Source organism: Aphelocoma coerulescens, chromosome 4A, assembly GCF_041296385.1.
Source record: "Aphelocoma coerulescens isolate FSJ_1873_10779 chromosome 4A, UR_Acoe_1.0, whole genome shotgun sequence".
In the NCBI taxonomy this organism is placed as follows: domain Eukaryota; kingdom Metazoa; phylum Chordata; class Aves; order Passeriformes; family Corvidae; genus Aphelocoma; species Aphelocoma coerulescens.
In genome coordinates this window covers 9681538-9699776 of record NC_091018.1, presented here as the reverse complement: position 1 = coordinate 9699776, position 18239 = coordinate 9681538, and the positions used below count along the sequence as shown (strand labels likewise).

Genomic DNA, 18239 nt, shown 5'->3' with positions numbered 1-18239 from the left:
CTTGTGCATATGCTCTCCACCAGTCTCACAGAGCTCTTGTGCCTGAAGCTCATGATAAGAGTCTAGGAAAGACAGCATGTTTCATTTCCAGTTTTCAAACCTACAAATCTAATGAAAGGTTTTTAAATCAGTATCTATCTATTTAAATTACTGAAATTACTGAGGTAGTGGTGGTTAAGAATCCCTCACTTGTGGTCAGCACATACCTATCTCCCTGTCTGTAGGTTGCAGTGAGGGCTCTGGGGCTCGGCAGGGCTGGGACCTGGCAAAATGCTCACAACAAAGCTACTGTGATTTTAGTTTTTGGCTTCAAAACCTGCTATTATTTCTATTTCTTAAAGTATTTATACATTATCTGACACACATTAAGTAACCCTGTGGTGATACATCCCCATCACTGGAAGTGGAGCTGTTGCTACAGCAGCACTCTCAAAAACAGGCAGTTATGGAAGGAAACAAGGACAGTAAATAGCCAAGAATTATATTCCCTGAAGAAGCCCTTGCTGGACCTGCTCCAAGGCCCTTACTCATGCTGCAGTGATTACCAAAAAGCTCAGTCTAGGTCATAGGTTACCTCTGTTCAAATTTAACTGGCTGATAATCTCACATACCTTTTTCAGCCTGAAAAAAACCTCCTGTTTTGAATGGGCTTCCAGAAAATAAGGAATTGTGCTACAGTTTAAAGGTCTCAATCAAACCTAGAGCAGCAAGGGAGGAACGTGTGAGTCCACCAGGAGGAAGCTTTGCCATGAGCATGGCAGAGTGATGCCGACTGCTTGTTTTATCCCTTTTGGAAGGCAGAGGGAAGCAGCACACAGACAATCGTCTGACAAGATAAAATGAATGTAGGGACATGAAAAAACATTTCATTTAAATATTAGTCTATCTGATAGGATAAAGCAAAACTAAGGGTACCACACAGTGCACCGGCCCCAGCAAGGGTGTGTTTCCACAGCGCAGGGTTCTGGGTATTTGTTGACAGTCTGTAAAAACACAAACGAAGCCCAGCAACAGGCACTGTTCACCTTTAGGTATTTAACAAGCTCTCCTGGTACTTCCTTAGCTCCCGCCTGAACCAGCTGGCAATAGTGGAAGAATTTGTGCAAGTGCATGTCCTGGAAGAGACAAACAAGTTCAATTCAGCAGCCTCAACATTTGTCAGCCTCTACTTTGCCGTTTGCACTCAGAAATCTGGTGACTAACCTGCAGCAGTGGGCCATGCCCTCAGCAAACCCCATGTCCCTGCCAGCTGCACTCTTGATCCCCAGCTGCCATCTCCCAGGACTGCTCCCTGTCTTTTCCAACACACCCATCCACTGCTCAGCCCCTGGCTCCCAACAAACCTCAATATTAAGCACGAAACTTCCAGCAGTGTCAAAATTCTCCTGTGCTTGTACTGCCCCGAGTCCCAAACCCCAACCAACACTGGCCTGGAGAAACAGAAGTCCTCGCAACAGCTGCAGTTCTCAGAAACTACCTCACCACCTGCATCACCAGCCTCCTACTGTCCATCTGAGGCAGACTCTCCTTCCCATTACTCTCCCTCCTCCTCCAAGGTTAGCTTTAATTGCTGAGTTATTTAACTCTGAAAAGCATCTGGAAATGTAATTTGGTAGGAAGCACAACGACTGTGCTGCTCTCAGTGCTGTACAGAATCAGTTAACCTCCAAAACAGATGCTGAAAGATGTTTTCTCTAAACGTTAATGTAGCTGATGACAGCCAGCCAAGGGCATTTCCCCCAGCAGCAGTGCTGACAGGAGGTGTCCCAGAGAATGTGCTGGGGATCTTTGCTGCATGTCATGTGAAACTTATGGAAGTCCACCACTACCATAAGACAGTAGAACATACTAGGACTTGGTAAAATAGCCTGAACTGCTTTCAGAGGGAAACCAGGACTGTTATTTTCTTTGTCTGCTGTTGTCAGAGAACTTTTTTTTTAAAAAACTTAATGAAACATCTAATACTAACTTGGACTTGATGATCTTAAGAGGTCTTTTCAACTTTAAAAATTCTACAGTGTGGGGAAACCTCTCACATCTACCAGTTCTCTCTTTTGTATCATCGAAGCAGCTCATTTGCTCAAATGTTTCCCTGGTCCTGCCAGTTATAGTGCAATTGGCCAAGGAAACATCAGCCTCTCCCTAGGCTCATTCTCCCAAGTCACACAATTATCTCATCCCATCCAGTCAAGGAGCAGATCCCTGCAAGTAATCCCAGTCATGCTGCTTCAGAAGTACCTCAGTGCTGCTTTGCAAACCAAGTACCAGAGCCCTCTGTCCCACACCACCTATGGCTTAGCAGTAGTAGAGAGACAGCAGTCCCTTCCTTTGCATTTGTGCTGGAAGTTTTTAAGGTGCTTGACTTACCTGGGTGTAAATGGTTGAGTCCAAATGGATTCTGATTTTAAACAGTGGCTTTGCTCCATCCACCCACTTTGCATCCATGCTGGGCTGCTGTGAACAGACAACATTCAAGTACTTGGTTTCAGACTGTGGTGAGAAGGTGGCTCTGTGCAGACACCTGGTCAGAAGGTACCGGCTGGGGTGGAAGAAGGGGTTCACCCCCAGCACAAACACCACCTTCCCAAGCACACAGAGCACAGGCTCACTCTCCTGCCCTGTGCCATCTGCAACAGCCCAACCTGCCACTGAAATACCCTCTGCAACCTGCATAACCAGAGAAAGTGGAATTCAAGTTGTCCTGTCTCCCATCCCTAAGAACTTTAAGCTTTGGAGGGTGCCCTGCAGTAGAGGGCTGAGCAAAGCACCAACAGAAACCCAGAATTTACAGTGGTAAGAAAAGCTCAACTTTCCTCTTCCTTTTCCATTTAAGCCCATTTTAAATGGCCTTCCTACTTTCCGTGACTCTGTGTCTCCAAGCCCCAGGTATCCAGGTGGGAGGTTGGATGAAACCGGCAGATGCCGCTCCAGGGTGGCAATCCGCCCGTCCTTCAGCAACGGCACCCAGGCGTATCCCACTGCAGAGGCAACCAGGGCAGCAGATTTAGCAGACACACAGGGGTACATGTTCAGCTCAAAAAGAGCTCTGTCTCATACTGAGAAGTCCAAACTTGCACTTGTGCAAGTGGCTTCGGCAAGGGATCAACCACGTCAGTGTCATTAAAGCACCTTTTACCCGGTGAACAAAATTCAGACACAACACAGACCGGGAGTGGGTTTGAGGGACAGGAATAGTGCGTGAGCCATGGCTGTGCACCATGATGAAGATCCTTTGTGGACTGGATGAAGGGAGAGGCTTCTCAACCAGTGGGACCCAGGTGTGCACATGCTTAGTCTTGGTAGGATCAGCCCCCAAGACCCTGATCTCACAGCAAGTTTTTACTGGTGACTTGCCTGACAATAGGACATTTGTGCAAGTCAGGAACATATAGAAAGAGCTGTCAGACTGCAGCAAAAATTTGAGTTTTAATATAAACTCAAAACATTGAGTTTATTCCATTTTAGACCCACAATTTTGTATTAGGTTGCTTTTAGAAAAGAAAATTCAGATAGCCTGATATGTTAATCACATATTTTCTTCATGTCCCTACATTTGTCTTATCTTGGCCTTTTACACTCCAACAGAAGTAATTTAAGCATTGAACATACCTTGAGTTTCAACGGTGTCTTGTTTTTTCGATGTTGCCTTTGTACTAATTTCACAGCTGACATGATAGAAGGTGAAAAGCAAATGATGCTTTTGATGGAGGTGAATTGGAAGCTCAATTTTAATCTAAAATGATATCATGATAGATCAGACTGTATTTTTAGTTGTGGAGTAGTATTTTAGTTCTATTTAATTTCACAAGTATTATGTTGTATGCAGTTACACAAGACACATTCATACTAATCTTAAATAATTCCTAACATTTTCATCACGTTTGCAACATTACTTATTAATGGAAGTGTGTGATTGGAGTGCACAAAGCATGACAGTAAAGACAGCACAAAACAAACTGATGTTAAAAATTGACAAAGGCTCTGGCTTTGCTGAGCCCTTCTGATGAAGCAAATGGCTGGTAATTATCTTTACCCATAATTCACCCAGCCCTTGAAAAAGAGGTATCCTGAAAAGCCCCTTGGCATTGTAGCATCCAGGAAAATCTGCTGTTTCCCACATTTTGTTTTTACCTCATCATAGAACTCCGGGCTCTGGTTGTGATGCAGCACGGCAGCGTATGCATTTGTGGTCAGGAGAGGGCCTCCAGGTTTGCCATATATGCACTGGAAACACAAATGAAGAGCTGAATTCAGGGTCCTGCCACCCTAAATGAGCTGGCCAAATTAAACCAGTGATCATGGACACTCAGTGCTTTTCTCTTGCCCTGCTCAGCCTGGCTAGTACAGAACATACAGCAGTGGTCAAATAGCAGCCCTGTTAACAGGTAACATTAACCCACCTTTAATGGCCTGGCATCAACTTCATCTGAATCCCTGAACTCAAGACAGACAGCAATATTCCTTGCCTGAAATGGGGGAGAACAGGATGTTGAGCAGCAGCACCACCCTGGCCCACATCAAGCCTGGCTGCAGGTCACTCCCCACATCACTCCCCAGGTCACTCACCTTTGCAAACACCTTCTGGTTCTCATACTTCAAGTGTAAGGGGTAGACATAGAGGTGGTTTTTGTAGACAGTGAAGGGGTAACAGTATTTTGCAACTTCTGGGACTAGCTCCTCCACTTCAACTGCAATGTCCTCAAAGCCCTTCCCAAAAGGTTTTATAGGAATGAAAGAAGCTGTGAAACAATCTGGAAGAGGGTAAGAACAGAAAAAATTAGGTCCACTAGAAAAGCCTTTTGGACAGGAGATTAGCCTACATAACCTGTGACAGGAGTTGCCAAAAGCCCACTGAATGACACTAAACACATCCTTTCAGCAAAGTAATTTCTTTGCTTCAGTTTCTTTAAATGCAAGGTAAAGAATTACACTGACCATGTTTGTAAAGCCCTACAATATTATGGATCAAAAATAACTTATGAGATTGGTGCAAAAGCAGGCAGCTGTCTTCCTTTGGATTTAGGATGTGATGGCCAAACTATAAAGCAGACAAATCCCTCAAGTAAATCTCTGCACTTGGGCCACATCTCCTCCACACAATGCATCAGAAAGACTTAGAAGTCAGTGGTTGTGCTGAATTACTCATTTCTCATTGCAGCCCCGAGATACTCTTGTTAATGAAACAGCAAAATCCCCCCTAGAAGCATTAAGTCCTGAGGCTCAAGCCATCAGCATTTATGTTAAGATCCATGATCCTTACTTGTGAAGTCTAGCGGGATGTCTTTGATGACAATATTTAACTGGGCTGGAATGACCTGCAGCTTTGTCTTCTCTGGTCTGTGTTAGGGAGAAAGGAATAAGAGTGTGAACGTTGAAAGCTCAGGTGCTGAGCACATCATCAGCATTTTTTGCTACCCTCCAAGTATTTTAGAAATTGTAATCTCATGCTTACACTTAGCTGTTTAAAAATGTATGTTAAAATGTCTGCCCAGCCCCTGCACCAGTCTCTCACACTTACTTCTTATACTCTGCTAAAAGCTTCAGCATATCTTCATTTGAGAGTTTGCCACTGTCTTGCTTGTACAGAGGTGAGAATTTTCCATTAGCATCAAGAGTGCCCTGGGAGTCTTTGAAAACTGGTCTGCAGAAAACAAGAAGTGTATTTTCTAAATGTTGGTAAATATACAGACACTGAGGTCTTTGACACATCTGAAAGGCAGATCATCAGGTGAGAGGTTCACTGGCCTGTGACTGCTCCGAATACCACAGACCTGATGCTCTCCCACCCGATGTGGTGCTTAGACCCCACCCAGGCCTGCAAACGTGTCACGTGAAATCACTTGGGACATCACACAATTTCGCTCTATCCAGCCAGGTCAGAAGGACACAGCCCATTTGAAGCCTGGTGCACAATCATGAACACTCTTCCATCCCCTCCCACTAACACCAAGTGTTAGTGCACCACTTGCATATGGGGTCAGAGCACAGAAATCCTCCTAGGAAAGGAGTGTACAATAAAAACCAGTTTGGGGACACACATCAGCTTCCTCCTGAAGCCAGAGCAGGAGACTGGACTCTGCCTTGGATGAATACCAGCACCTCTACCCTTGAAAATAAAGGGTGTCTGTGTGTAATAAGAACATTAAAGCATCTGCACTCCCCTTCTATGCAAACACTTTGGTCTGAGACCCACAAGCTCCCTGCAGCAGACCACTCAGCCCCTTGGTGTCCAAAGGCAGCACTTTACCCAGCCAGAGCCCACCATTAGAGCGAGGCACCACTTGGAAGAGGGCTGATTACTGGCTCCCAGGATCCAGCTGCATCCCAAAAACACCACCTCAAAGATGAGTAGCCAGTGTCACAGGAACATCCAGTTCAAGAATACACATTGCAACTGGTATACCCCCAAATCCCAGCCCACTGTGACAGCCTTCTGTGTTCCCATGTCATTCCTGTCCCTTTTGTCAGCACTGAAATGCAATTTAGCACTAGGAGGCAGTGGATGATCTTGCCTTCACGTCTTCTTCTGACTGAGATTTAAGAAAGTTAGCACTGACATACTTATCAGTCCCAGTAAAACAACAGCAAGGGAATGGGATCACTACCTTCAGCCATTCCCAAGAACATTAATTAATGCAGAATTTAAGATGGAAAACAAACCCCCTGTGATTGCCACTGCCAGGCTGGGACATCCTCTGCTCTCATCCTGTCCCTAGCAATGGCTAATGCCAGGAGGGAATTTCTGCAATGATTCCCTTGGTAGCATAGGATAGTGTACATTTGTCCCCAGGAATGTTCTGTCCTGGTAGCAGTAGCTACAGGTCAGTAGGAAGGTTACTGCCTTCCCAGCCCCAGCACTGTTTGTTTTTCAGTATTTTGTTTCTAATTCTAGATAAAGATTTGGGATTGGCCCAGAAAGCACTCTTGGGAGTCGGAGCCAAGCTCTGCCCTCAGCTGCAACTTCACTGACTTCAGTCGCTTGGCCCTTTGCCCAATCATATCCCAGATCACTCTCAGCAGCAGCTCTCCACTACTGCAGAGCCCAGCCCGAGGGCACGGCCCAGCCCAAGGCACTGACCTGGCAGCCCAGCCAAAGGGCATCCGGTACTGCCCCAAACGGCTGCACACCTGCTTGGCCACTTTATGGACCTTCTGGGCAGTCTGCAAAACATGAGAAAGGCAGGTCAGTGTGTGCCAGGACTTTGATGCTGCGCTGGAACAGGAGTGAAGGGCGCTGCAGTCTCCACGGAGGAGCATCTCTCCATCTTCTCCCCAGGCACCAGCACAGCTGACAGACATCAGTCTGTCACTTAACACCACCTACAGCTGTTACTTTGCAAAGCAATAGCAAATGTTGTGGGCAGTCACGTTAAACCTCCTCAGGATTAAACTATCAGGCTATTAGTGCTCTATTTGCCAAAGGGTATTAGTTTCTTTTCCAAAGCTGACTGCAATTGGCTCATCCTGTACATACTTACAAAGTGTGCCAAGGGAATGCCATCATTACCAGATATTCTATAATTGACTTTTCAGGAACTACTCTTGACTGCCTGCAGCAAGGCAGCATCAGCTCCACCTGGCATGCAGAGACTGATGCAGCAGCAGGGCCTCTCCCTTGGATGTCAGGAAAAAATTTCTTCACTCAAAGGGTTGTCAAGCATTGGAACAGGCTGCCCAGAGAAGTGGTAGAGGTATTTAAAACACATGCAGATGTGGTGCTTAGGGACATGGTTTAGTGGTGGGGTTGACAGTGCTGGGTTAATGGTTGGACTCAATGATCTTACAGGGTTTTTCCAAGATAAAGGATTCTATTATTCTATGCAGACACTTCATTCTGGGGATGAAGTGTCCGACTTTTTCCTGCCAGCCCAGGCTTTGGCTTGCTGAAGTGCAATGGGGAAAGGTCTGGCCCCAAATGCTTGGCTTTCTAAAAATCCTCTGCCTCTTTCCAGGGGAAGGAATAAAATCTCCCAGGACAGCCCAACTGAAGCCAGCCTGGGAACAGTGCAAATAGAATGGACAAAGACTGTATTTGCCAGAAAGAAACTGAAGAGCTGCAGAACAACCCGTGCTTCAGCCCACACTACTTCCTGCAGCAGCAGACAGCACTACTCAGTTGATACTCCCATGGCCCCACCCATTACCTTCCCGGGGTCCGAGTTTTTCATGTAGGGCTCTACACAGTGGGCGATGCTGCCCTGCAGCACCTTCTCCACACGGGCCACCAGGAAGATCTCTGCGTGTGGGTTGGTCACAGAGAACACCCCCTGCAACAGAGAAGCAGCAACTGTCACACAGCAGGACCCCGATGTGCACCACAGGGTTTGGCCCCGATCATCCCACTGCCCCTTTCCACAACCCACACAGACCCTGCCTTGGTGATGGACCACAGGGGCCCACCAGGCTTGAGCATGGTCTTAGAAAACTCTCTGTGGCGCTTTACCTGTCACTGCCAGTGAGCCCTGCGTGGCAGCTTCAACACTGACCAAAACGCAAGAGAAAAGCTGGCTTCTGGATACCAACACAGTGGAGAACTCCAAAGTCATTGAAAAGCCTCAGCAGTGACACAGAATGAGGAGAAAGTGAGATATTCACCCGTTTTATGTAGCGCAGGCAGGACTCAGGGATCCCATGCACAAGGCTCTGGACAGGACAATGTCCCTGGGTGCCCTCTGTTCTGGGCTCAGAGTTATCCAGCAGCATGTCCCGGACAGATGGAGGGTTCAAGTCCACGTGGAAGTCAGCTGAAATCTTGCAATTATTTTTCAGGTCAAATAATGCCAAACTTAGGAAAAAGGGCTCAACCTGGAAATTTTATTGAATATGTGTGTCATAAAAAATGCAGGGCACAGGCTCAAGAGTATCAACATGCATTGCTTTCCCTGATAAGGAAACTGGGAACCTTTTGCTTCTGTTTGTTCCTTTAGTTTGGTACACCAGCATTTTAATGAACAGATAATCCATGTTTATTTGCTTTATAAATATACAGATCCATTTTTTTCTGCACCTTCTTTTGATCTAGTCAATTTGAACAAAGTTGTATGAAATATAAAGAATGAAATCCATATATTTTTTACGTAAGTGGTAAACTATAAAGTCAGGAAGAAAATATGAACTCAATTTATCCGAGCTGTTTATCGTTTTGCAATGAGAAAGAAATCAGCTTAAGAGTGTTTATGATCATCTGCTAAAGATCACTATATATATTTTCCAAAGCCCATTAGCTCTGGATGGCTCAACTGTAACACTCAAAAATCTCCTCAGATGCTATCCCAGGAGGAAAGTTAGCTCTCCCAGCCGGGAGAGCTCAAATATAAGGCTGACACTGCTAAGGAAATGCATGTGCAAAATCTGCCAACTCCTTTGTAGCTACTGACCTTGATAGCACCCAGCAAGTGGCAAGCAATAATTCATGTATTTTTAATTCAAACATCCTAGTAGCTGTGCATCCGTGGAAAGATAAAAATGCAAGCCTGAAGATAAAACGGTAGCATGCCCAAGACATTACAGCATGACTTGGAGGCATTACATCAATGCCGAAAACGTGCTGATTAGGTCTCACTCTGGACCTGATTAAGGATGGATAACAAGAATCTTTGCTATTAGCGATGCATCCATCTGCTGGGAGTTACTGAGCCTGGTGTTGTGTAACAGAGCTGTGAGCTCCCAATATAAAACCACCACAAAAAAGCCTTTGTGATTCTACCAGGCATCAGAGAGGGCAGTATCAGTAGAGACGAGGCAGTGCTGGTGCCTCTGCCTCCCGTACTACCCTGCACTCCTTCAGAAAGGGCTGAGCAGGAGCAAGAGCAGGACATGACAGTAGGGATTTGTTTTGGGAGAAAAGACTAGAGGAGACTGGTCTGTTCAGCCCAACAGAACAAAGGCTGAGGTGAGATGTAATAGCTGTCTACAAACATCAGAAGCTCAGAAAATACAAGAGTTTTAAGGCTAAGGCACACCTTTGGCACAATAACAAATGCATATAATAAAGTGGCTGTGAATAGAGTTAGAGTCAGAAGAAGGTTCCAGAACAGGGAAATCCCCTGCCATTAAGGGAAATGAAATAAAACACAGCCGTGAGTGGTTTGGAGATGGAGCTTAATCATTTACCAACAGGACTTTCACAGAGATGCAGAATTTGGCAGACACATATTCCCCATTCCCTGCGCCCCGGAACCACAGGTTTTCCAGCAGTCCCAGATCCTCGCAGGCAGAGGCATGTCAACACAGACCCTGTCCCCAAACATGTTTTTGGAACACCAAAATACCAAGGCAAACAAATCCTGCAATGACTCTGGGCCAGCAGTCACTGCCTGTCCAGGTCCCAGTGGTCCTCATGGCAAAATGGGATTGTTTTACCCCTCCCAGATTAATTTGCTAAGGTATTTTATTGCTGGTGAGAGGAAAGAAGACAAAGCAGGACATGCTGGAGTTCCCCTTACATTGGTGGGTCCTTCTTCTGCTGTGTCGCTCAGCTGAGCAAGGAGATTGAGGGAGAAGTCCTGGCAGCAAACCACGAAGCGCCTGCTGCACTTTTCCTCAAAAGGCTTCACGTCTGGCTCAATCCCTGAGAAATCGAGTCTCTAGACAGTAAACAAACAAATCTGGTCTCATTAAAAAAGAAAACAACCCCCTAAATAATGTTAAGGGATCACATCACGGCCAATACTATCTTAATCAATTTTTAAAGTGGTCCGAAAGGTACAAGACATTCACAAATGAGTGCCATTTGGTGATATTACACAAAGGTATTCAAGACATGAATTCATGGGTGTGTATCAATTTTTAGCAACCTGTTTTGTAGAACACAGCAAACTAAACCTCAGAATGATTTCAGTTCCTTCCTGCTTTGCTGTAACCCTGGGGATCTTCCCAAACACCACTTAGAGCTTGAGGAAGAAAGCGGAACATAAGACAACGTTACAATCAGAAAAGTATCTTCCACCATGAAGGTAGGACTAGGTTAGAGATGGCCCCTGTGCCTGAAATAGAGAGAAGGCACACATGGGCTTGTGAGCAACACTTCAAAGCAGAAGGCATGTCCAGCTGCACAGCAGTAACTGGCATGGGTAGAAACAGCAAAGACTGTCTGGCGGGGGAATACAAACAGACTTGATTACCATCACCTCCTCCCTAATCCAGAACACCCACGCCTAGTCTGTGCCTCCACATCTACCCTCCTTCAAGAGCAGGCACATGTGCAACCAAAGAACCTCAGCCTTTGACAAATCCATTGTGCTGGGGACTGGGGACAGAGCTACCAAACACCTCTAAATACCAGCAGGTATTTTTGTTTCCCTTATTTTCTTTTCATGAAGAAAGTATGTTGCAGGTTCTACTGCTAGTTTCTCCTAGTTTCCTTAGCACCAGGCATACACCCTGTATTTGAGCTATCACCTGAGCACTGACATCTCATTCTGCTCTCACTGACAGGAATATGGGCTGCACTTCTGTTCTCCTGGAAAATATGCTGCTTCTGCAGGCAAACGCTGTGGCCATGCAAGGGAACAAGGGAGGCATGACACAGTGAACAAAAACTCACTGAGGCAAATGTGGGAATGTTTACCTGGACTTCTGGGTCAAAAGAAAAGATGTTTTGTCTTCCATCATTTCTGCTCAGTTTGTTTAGTTGATCTGTTTCTCTTCCATACTAAGACAAAGGAAGGCATGAATATTAGTGCCTGGCCACACAGAGGCCAAGACTCGATCTTGGGAAAGAACTGAATCAAAACAAAATAATTATTTTTCAGGTTGCCTTTGTGATACATGAGCTGATGCAAAGCACTGACAGTACAGAGATGTGGCTATGCTGAAGGAAAAAGCAGGCAGAAGCTGCAACCACACTTGGAGATGAGGAACATGCAGCCTCAAACCATGGGGCTCCATCTGTGAGACAGACAGGTGGCATAACAGAGACCCCACCAGGATTTGGTGCCTGCTCAGCTCTGTCAGAGCTGGAGATACAGAAAGCAGAAAACCCCTCTCACAGATAAGCTGGACAGAAGTAGCTGTGGGTGGGGAGAGCAATCCTGCAAACACAATACCTTCATCAGCTCTGGATGCATGCTTCTCTCCAGGCTCTCCAGGATGTTCTCTGACTTTCCCTGCATGCTTGATTCATCATCTGCAAGGACACAAGAAACAGATGTTCAAAACAACTGCAGGAGCACTGCTCTGCCAGAAAGCATCCTGCACTATTTGCTAACAATAGCACAGAAACAGTTTAGAGAGACTTTTCCATTCCTTGAGAATAAGATTTTTCCGTGCATTACCAGTATCAAAGTGTACTATTACAGTCTGCTAGGTCTGTCCAAAGCAGAACTTCAGCACAGAGCCAATTTTCCAGGAGCCTTGAAACTTTGCCATGGATTTCCCACCCAGAAGAAGGGTCACATTTCCCTTCACTTTTATTCCTCAGACTATCATCTGTGTTGTACAAAGCCCCTTTGCATGATATTGCATGTCAGCCACAATTCTTGCTTTAAATACAGTACAGTATACACTTCTCCAGGCACACTGCTTGCATCCTGCTGGAGAAGGTAGGTGTTTGTTTGCAAACTGACCTTGCACAGATTCCACAGCATCCTTCTTCTCTTGCACCAAACTCTCAGTATTGCTCTGAATGATCTTCCTCAGAGTTACCAGCCATTCCTCCATCTCCTGCTCAGTTTCAGCTGCAAGATAGTGGCTGTACTTGTCTATTGTCTTCAGCTCAAATGCATAGCGGCGCATCTTGGGACACTGAACAAACAAACAAGAGATTTATATTACATTTTTCGCAACAACCCAGCACAGTACCTGCCACACAGCTCCTCTCTGGGAAAACATCCTAAGCTGAAATACCACAAAATACAAGGCAGGCACCCTCCCTGACACAACAATCCTGCTGCAATCACAAAGGGCTTAGTGGCTTGTGCATGGCCAGCTACTCTGAGTGAAGGAAAGTCAGACTGAAACACAAACATTGCACCAAGGAGCAAGAACAATCTCCTTCTGATGTCATCAGACCTTTAATATTTACCCAGAGAAGCCAAGAACTGGATTTGTCTGGCATGGTAAGTAAGGCTGTACTCCGGGACACTTAGAGGCATCAATCTTAAAAAAGCAAGTGGTACAATGCAGCTTTTTGGAGCTGTGCTGGCCTTTAAAACAGCATTTTCCAACCAGAAGCCAAGGCAAATCTGATGCAACTTGGGAAGTACATCCCATACATCACTGAGGTGTGTGCATTACTGCTTTTACTGTGTTCAGAAAGATAAATGGAAACTCACAGCTCTGACTCATCCATGCTGAAGCAAACCACTGGGGTAATTTAAGCTGCTCTGCATCACACTCAGTGCTTGAAGCTTCTGCAGAGACAGCAAGGGGCAGGAGGCAGAGCAACAATCCACTGCTGCACTTCACTCTAGCACAACTAAGCAAACCCAGGATTTAGACCTGTACAAATACCTGCTCCTAAAACCTTATGAGGCCTGAGCAGGTCCTAAATTCCAAAGGACTGCATGTTTGCAAGGACTTATCAAGATATAGCTTAAGAAACAAGAAGCTGGTGCAAGCAGCAAATAGAGGAGGAAGGTGCCCCAGACAAAGTCATATCATTTACTTACTGGACCATTGATCAGTTTAGCTGATCAGCTTTGGGTTAGTTTGCAATTCCATGCCTTCAGAACTTGAGAGAGCAGGCCTATCTCGGAGCCTGCAATCCGTAAATCCATGCAGAGCCACACAGAAAGGACACCTACCTGAACCACATCATTGCAAGCATCCAAGAAAATGCAGCCTTTGGATTCTTTTGAAATTTTCTCATCTTTGTAGGAATTCAGAATATAGGAGCCATCTGTGAGCTGTGACAAGTAAAAATACCTCCTCTTGAATACCTGTAAAAACACAAATTCTTGCTCAGGCAAGTACTCACTCTGCTGTATATCACAAACCATGGCCATGGTTTCCATATCTGCCTTCCCTGCTATTGAGACAATACTGTAACACAAAACACTGCTGACCCTGGAGTGTTGCAGATTCACCCATTTGAATACGGTTTGCTTTTACAAAGAGAGATTTCCATCACCTTCTCTAATTTTAATACCCTTGTTGTTGTTATAAGTTTGCCCATCTAAAGCCCCAGGGCTTCCAGCTCATCTCTCAGCTGACTCCAGCCTTATTTATCTTTACAAAGTAGTGCTGCACGGTAAATTCAGATCAGCACCTTACTTGAAGACCCATCTCACCCTAGAGCAGGTACTTTCAGAGTCTTTTTCATATAGACCTCAGTTAGAATTGCAAAGCAACTGTCTGGAAGACTTAGGAACAGGCATGTGGAAATCCCTAGCACTCAAATGCAAGCCAAGGGACAATGCAGTCCATTCAACTGCCTGGGTTTTTTGTGGCTTTGGGTTTGGGTTATTTAATACAAACCTACTTTCATAAACTGGCTTTGGCTTAGCATTCAATTCTTACATCAAAAAACAGTAACTTTGGGAGAAGTGTTCCTGTGTTTGTAATACTGATTTTCCTGAAGAAAAAAACCTCTCCAGTATCTCTGAACATCTTTCTTCATGCTTGTCAGCCAGAAGCCACTGGACTATAATTCAGGAGAACATTTTGGCAGCAGTTGTGGTAGCATCATATGCTGTAAGGAGCAGGGTGTATTTCACAGTTGTTAGGTATCTGTGTTAGAAGAATCATGAAGGAAGCCAGGACAAGCAGCACTGCAAGTATTTCTACTGTTCTGTCTATCTGGAAGATCTATGAATAAACACAGCATTTTTCATCCCACATGGGAGATTACAAGTAATTTCCTGCTCCTATCATTACTGACACCAGCAAATGTTCAGTAAACCTACTCGCTTGCAGAGAACTGGGAGGGAGCTTCGCACACTGAACTGTAACACATGCCTTCTGAGAGGTAACCTCTGGCATCATTTGGATGACTAATTAGCTGCAGAGATGCTCCACAGGTTGTTGAACTAAGTTTTATAAGATTTAACTAAACCTTTAGTTTAACAGAACATAAAGATACATGGAAAGCTAAGGATGTGAAGCATTAATCCAGCCTAAAAACTGATTTAGCATTTCACTGAAGCAATCTCAGGAATTTTGGCAGTGGATGCTACAGAAACGCATGACAGATCTCTCTCTAGATATTACAGGGTTGATATCCCTTGTGGTTATGGGATTTCATGCTAAACAGCTTGCATTTGCTGAACTCTGTTCAAAAGTAAATGCGTAATCAAACAGCAAACACTATTCCTATGATCTTCCCCCCGTGCAAGCACTGCTGACAGAAATCACTGTCAGAAGATGATGATCATTTGAAATTAATCAGTTGGGTCTGTTCTAGTCTGAACCTCTGGTGGTATTGGTCTCAGTGCCCTGCACCTCAGACCTGCCTTTCAGAGACATTATCTGAACTACACTGGCTTCAGTTCAAATAATAAGATCCAGAGTCTCCAGTGAAACTCTGATACCAAAGTCCTGAGAATCAGTAGCCATTGTAAAACCTGGGAGCAGAGGGAACATCCCCTCTGATCAGGCTACAGGTGCTGCTGGTGAGCACTGAGATTGCAGAGGGATGGCTAGAGAACTGGGGAAGTGCATTTGGGCAGAGAATGACAAAAGGACAATCCTGATGCCATGGCTGCAGTGCAGGCCACCAACATGCTGCAAACCAGACAGGGAGAGTTGAGCCAAACCAGGGCAGTTCTCCGCAAAGGAAAGGCTGCTCTGAAATAAAGAGTTGCAGCTTTAGCCTAATGAGTCTGCTTGTGGTTCAGCTCTCCACAAAACACCCTCTGCACACGCTTAGCAACAGTGTGAGGCACCAACAACTCAGCAGTCAAAGAACCAGCATTCACAAGATGGACATATCACAGCAGCATCTCCAAGTAGTGACAAGGCTGAAGATGGTCGAAGTCCTCAGCTTTCTCACCTATGCCTTAGACATGTTTTGTAAGACACAGCAAAGAGAATGGCTACTGATTCTCAGGACCTTGGTATCAGAGTTTCACTGGAGACTCTGGATCTTATTATTTGAACTGAAGCCAGTGTAGTTCAGATAATGTCTCTGAAAGGCAGGTCTGAGGTGCAGGGCACTGAGACCAATACCACCAGAGGTTCAGACTAGAACAGACCCAACTGATTACTTTGAGCATGTATGATACCTCCTCCAGAAGTTTCAGGAAAAAAAGTTGCTTTAACTTTTGGAAAAGCAGAGGATCAGAAAATCCTGCTCTGTCTATCGCCTTCAAGCCCATTTTAAAACTCAAATTAAAATTAGCCCTAATAACAGTCCTGTTCCTTTTCTCCTGAAAGCATAACTCATTGAATCAAGCCTTGGAACAATTAGGCTTTTTGAGTTTTTTTAATATATCCTTACAAAGCAGCCTCGCTGCAGCCATCTCTCAGCTGTACCACTGAGCGTAACTCCCTAACAATCTCTCTATGCTGTAACAAGGCAGCTGCATGGTGGGACAGCAGACAAGCTCACTGCCATAGCAAAAACCTGTTGTGGAAGTATTAAAAATCTCTGTACAGTCTGAGCAATGTCACATCGGATGACGAAGAGCAGAGAACAGGAGACAAGGCAGCTGTTGCTTTTAGGTCAGTAATGCTACATCTCTGCAGTAATATCACCCCTGTTTTAAAAGCAAAGATTTATCATTTTAATTTAAAGCTGGCCTCTCTACACATTTCCAACCAGCAAGGAAACTATCAATTCAGAAAGCTATCTTTGCAGGGCAGCTGTTTCACTTATCCCAGTTGCCTTCCCCTCCTGGGCCTCAGCTGCTCATCTAGACAACAATCTTGCTTTACTAGAACGTGTTTCACCTTTTTGGTCAGCCCGCCTGTCGTGGTCCAAAGTGCATCAGTCTTACATGCTGGGCAGGGGAGGGTCAAAAACTGTTGCCAGACCAGGTTTTCCAGTCCATCATGGGATACAAGAGGGGCAGGCGCCCATCCAAACCCACCCATATTGCTCCTGGGAGCTTTGGAGATGTGGGCTGAACTTCACCTCATGCCTTGTTCCTGAGTAACTGGACCAAACTCACCTTCATGGTAACAGTGATGGTGCTGTTGACATTTGCTTTGTGCAGCCAGCCCTGCTTTATTACACCACCCTTCTGGGAGCACAGGGAAGAGGAATCCTGAAAGACAGCAAACAATAAGAAAAAGAGGAGGTCAGGTAAACCGTCTTCCACAGGAAATTCCCCTTGGACAAAGGGATTTGTCCACCCTGGAAAGCAATACCATTTTAACTACAGCAATATAGTGACTTGTAGAACGTATGTGTTACAGATACAGCTATGCATACAGTGCTATCACAAAAAAAAAAAAATCAGGGATATCCCTTTCCAATAAAGAGGCAAAGCAGGCTAGATTGGGTCACCTTTAAAAAAAGAAAGATTACATCTATTCTGATAGGGCTGCACAGTGATTTTGCAATGAGGCAATGCCTGTTGGTTCTTATGCAGTATTTCAAAACCTGGGGAAGATGGAAATTTTCAAGATGGTCTGTTTAGGAAGTTGCAAAATGCAGAACTCCAAACTTATTCTGTCATTTCCTTTTGTCATTCTCACATTTTAAATTTCAGCAAAAGCCACCAAACTCCAATAACTGAAATGTAAACTGGCTGATTTCACATTTGTCAAACCACAAAGTTTCAAGTGACCCAACCAGGCTGCTCTTGGCACACCAGATGGGGTTTCCATCTGCTCCTGTCCCATGGTCCCAGAAAGAGAGAATGGCTCTCTATTCATACTTAACCATGACCTCCACTGGGGAGGGAAATGAGAGCCCAGAGTGATGAAAAAAATCTCATCCTGGGGCTTCCAGTGACTCAGCAGCAGAGGCAGCCCTAGCCTGCCTCCATTGAGCCATGAAAGGGCAGGTTTTCACTCTTTTCATATCAAACTTCCAGAGTAAATTTTCTGATATTTTATTTCCCTGGGTGAAACAACCCATGATTTGTCCTTTATAATGGTTTGCCTTTTTTCATCAAGAGATTTTTTTTAATTGAATTTCCATTACATGATTCTAATGCAAATGCTCTGTCAGGAAACTGTAACAGAACCCTTTAGATATGGCCATGACAAAAGATATAAACGTCAAAACATCCATGAAATCACTTGGAATACTCTTCTACAACAAACCTTAGTAACTTCTCTTGTTTGAATATTTGGGACACTGGCCAGAAGAAGAAAGGTCTCCAAATTTTGGTAACATATTTTTGTCCTTT

General features: G+C 44.9%; 1 protein-coding gene across 6 annotated transcripts in view; it reads right to left on the bottom strand.

The window, feature by feature from the left end:
• The window catches only part of DOCK11 (dedicator of cytokinesis 11), a 79812-nt gene that overhangs the window by 41437 nt on the left and 20136 nt on the right, over nt 1-18239 (bottom strand). For 5 of the 6 annotated variants that reach the window (XM_069015240.1, XM_069015243.1, XM_069015241.1 and 2 more), the window contains exons 6-23: nt 17052-17147; nt 13746-13880; nt 12567-12744; nt 12048-12127; nt 11570-11653; nt 10446-10586; nt 8596-8805; nt 8145-8267; nt 7079-7161; nt 5519-5641; nt 5261-5337; nt 4567-4751; nt 4401-4466; nt 4132-4224; nt 3610-3733; nt 2857-2978; nt 2368-2454; nt 1026-1115 (exon numbers count right to left, since the gene is read on the bottom strand). In XM_069015240.1, coding sequence (XP_068871341.1) covers nt 1026-1115; nt 2368-2454; nt 2857-2978; nt 3610-3733; nt 4132-4224; nt 4401-4466; nt 4567-4751; nt 5261-5337; nt 5519-5641; nt 7079-7161; nt 8145-8267; nt 8596-8805; nt 10446-10586; nt 11570-11653; nt 12048-12127; nt 12567-12744; nt 13746-13880; nt 17052-17147 — 2097 coding nt within the window. The remainder of the gene's footprint in view (nt 1-1025; nt 1116-2367; nt 2455-2856; nt 2979-3609; nt 3734-4131; nt 4225-4400; nt 4467-4566; nt 4752-5260; nt 5338-5518; nt 5642-7078; nt 7162-8144; nt 8268-8595; nt 8806-10445; nt 10587-11569; nt 11654-12047; nt 12128-12566; nt 12745-13745; nt 13881-17051; nt 17148-18239) is intronic. The other variant, XM_069015242.1, reaches the window with a different exon arrangement.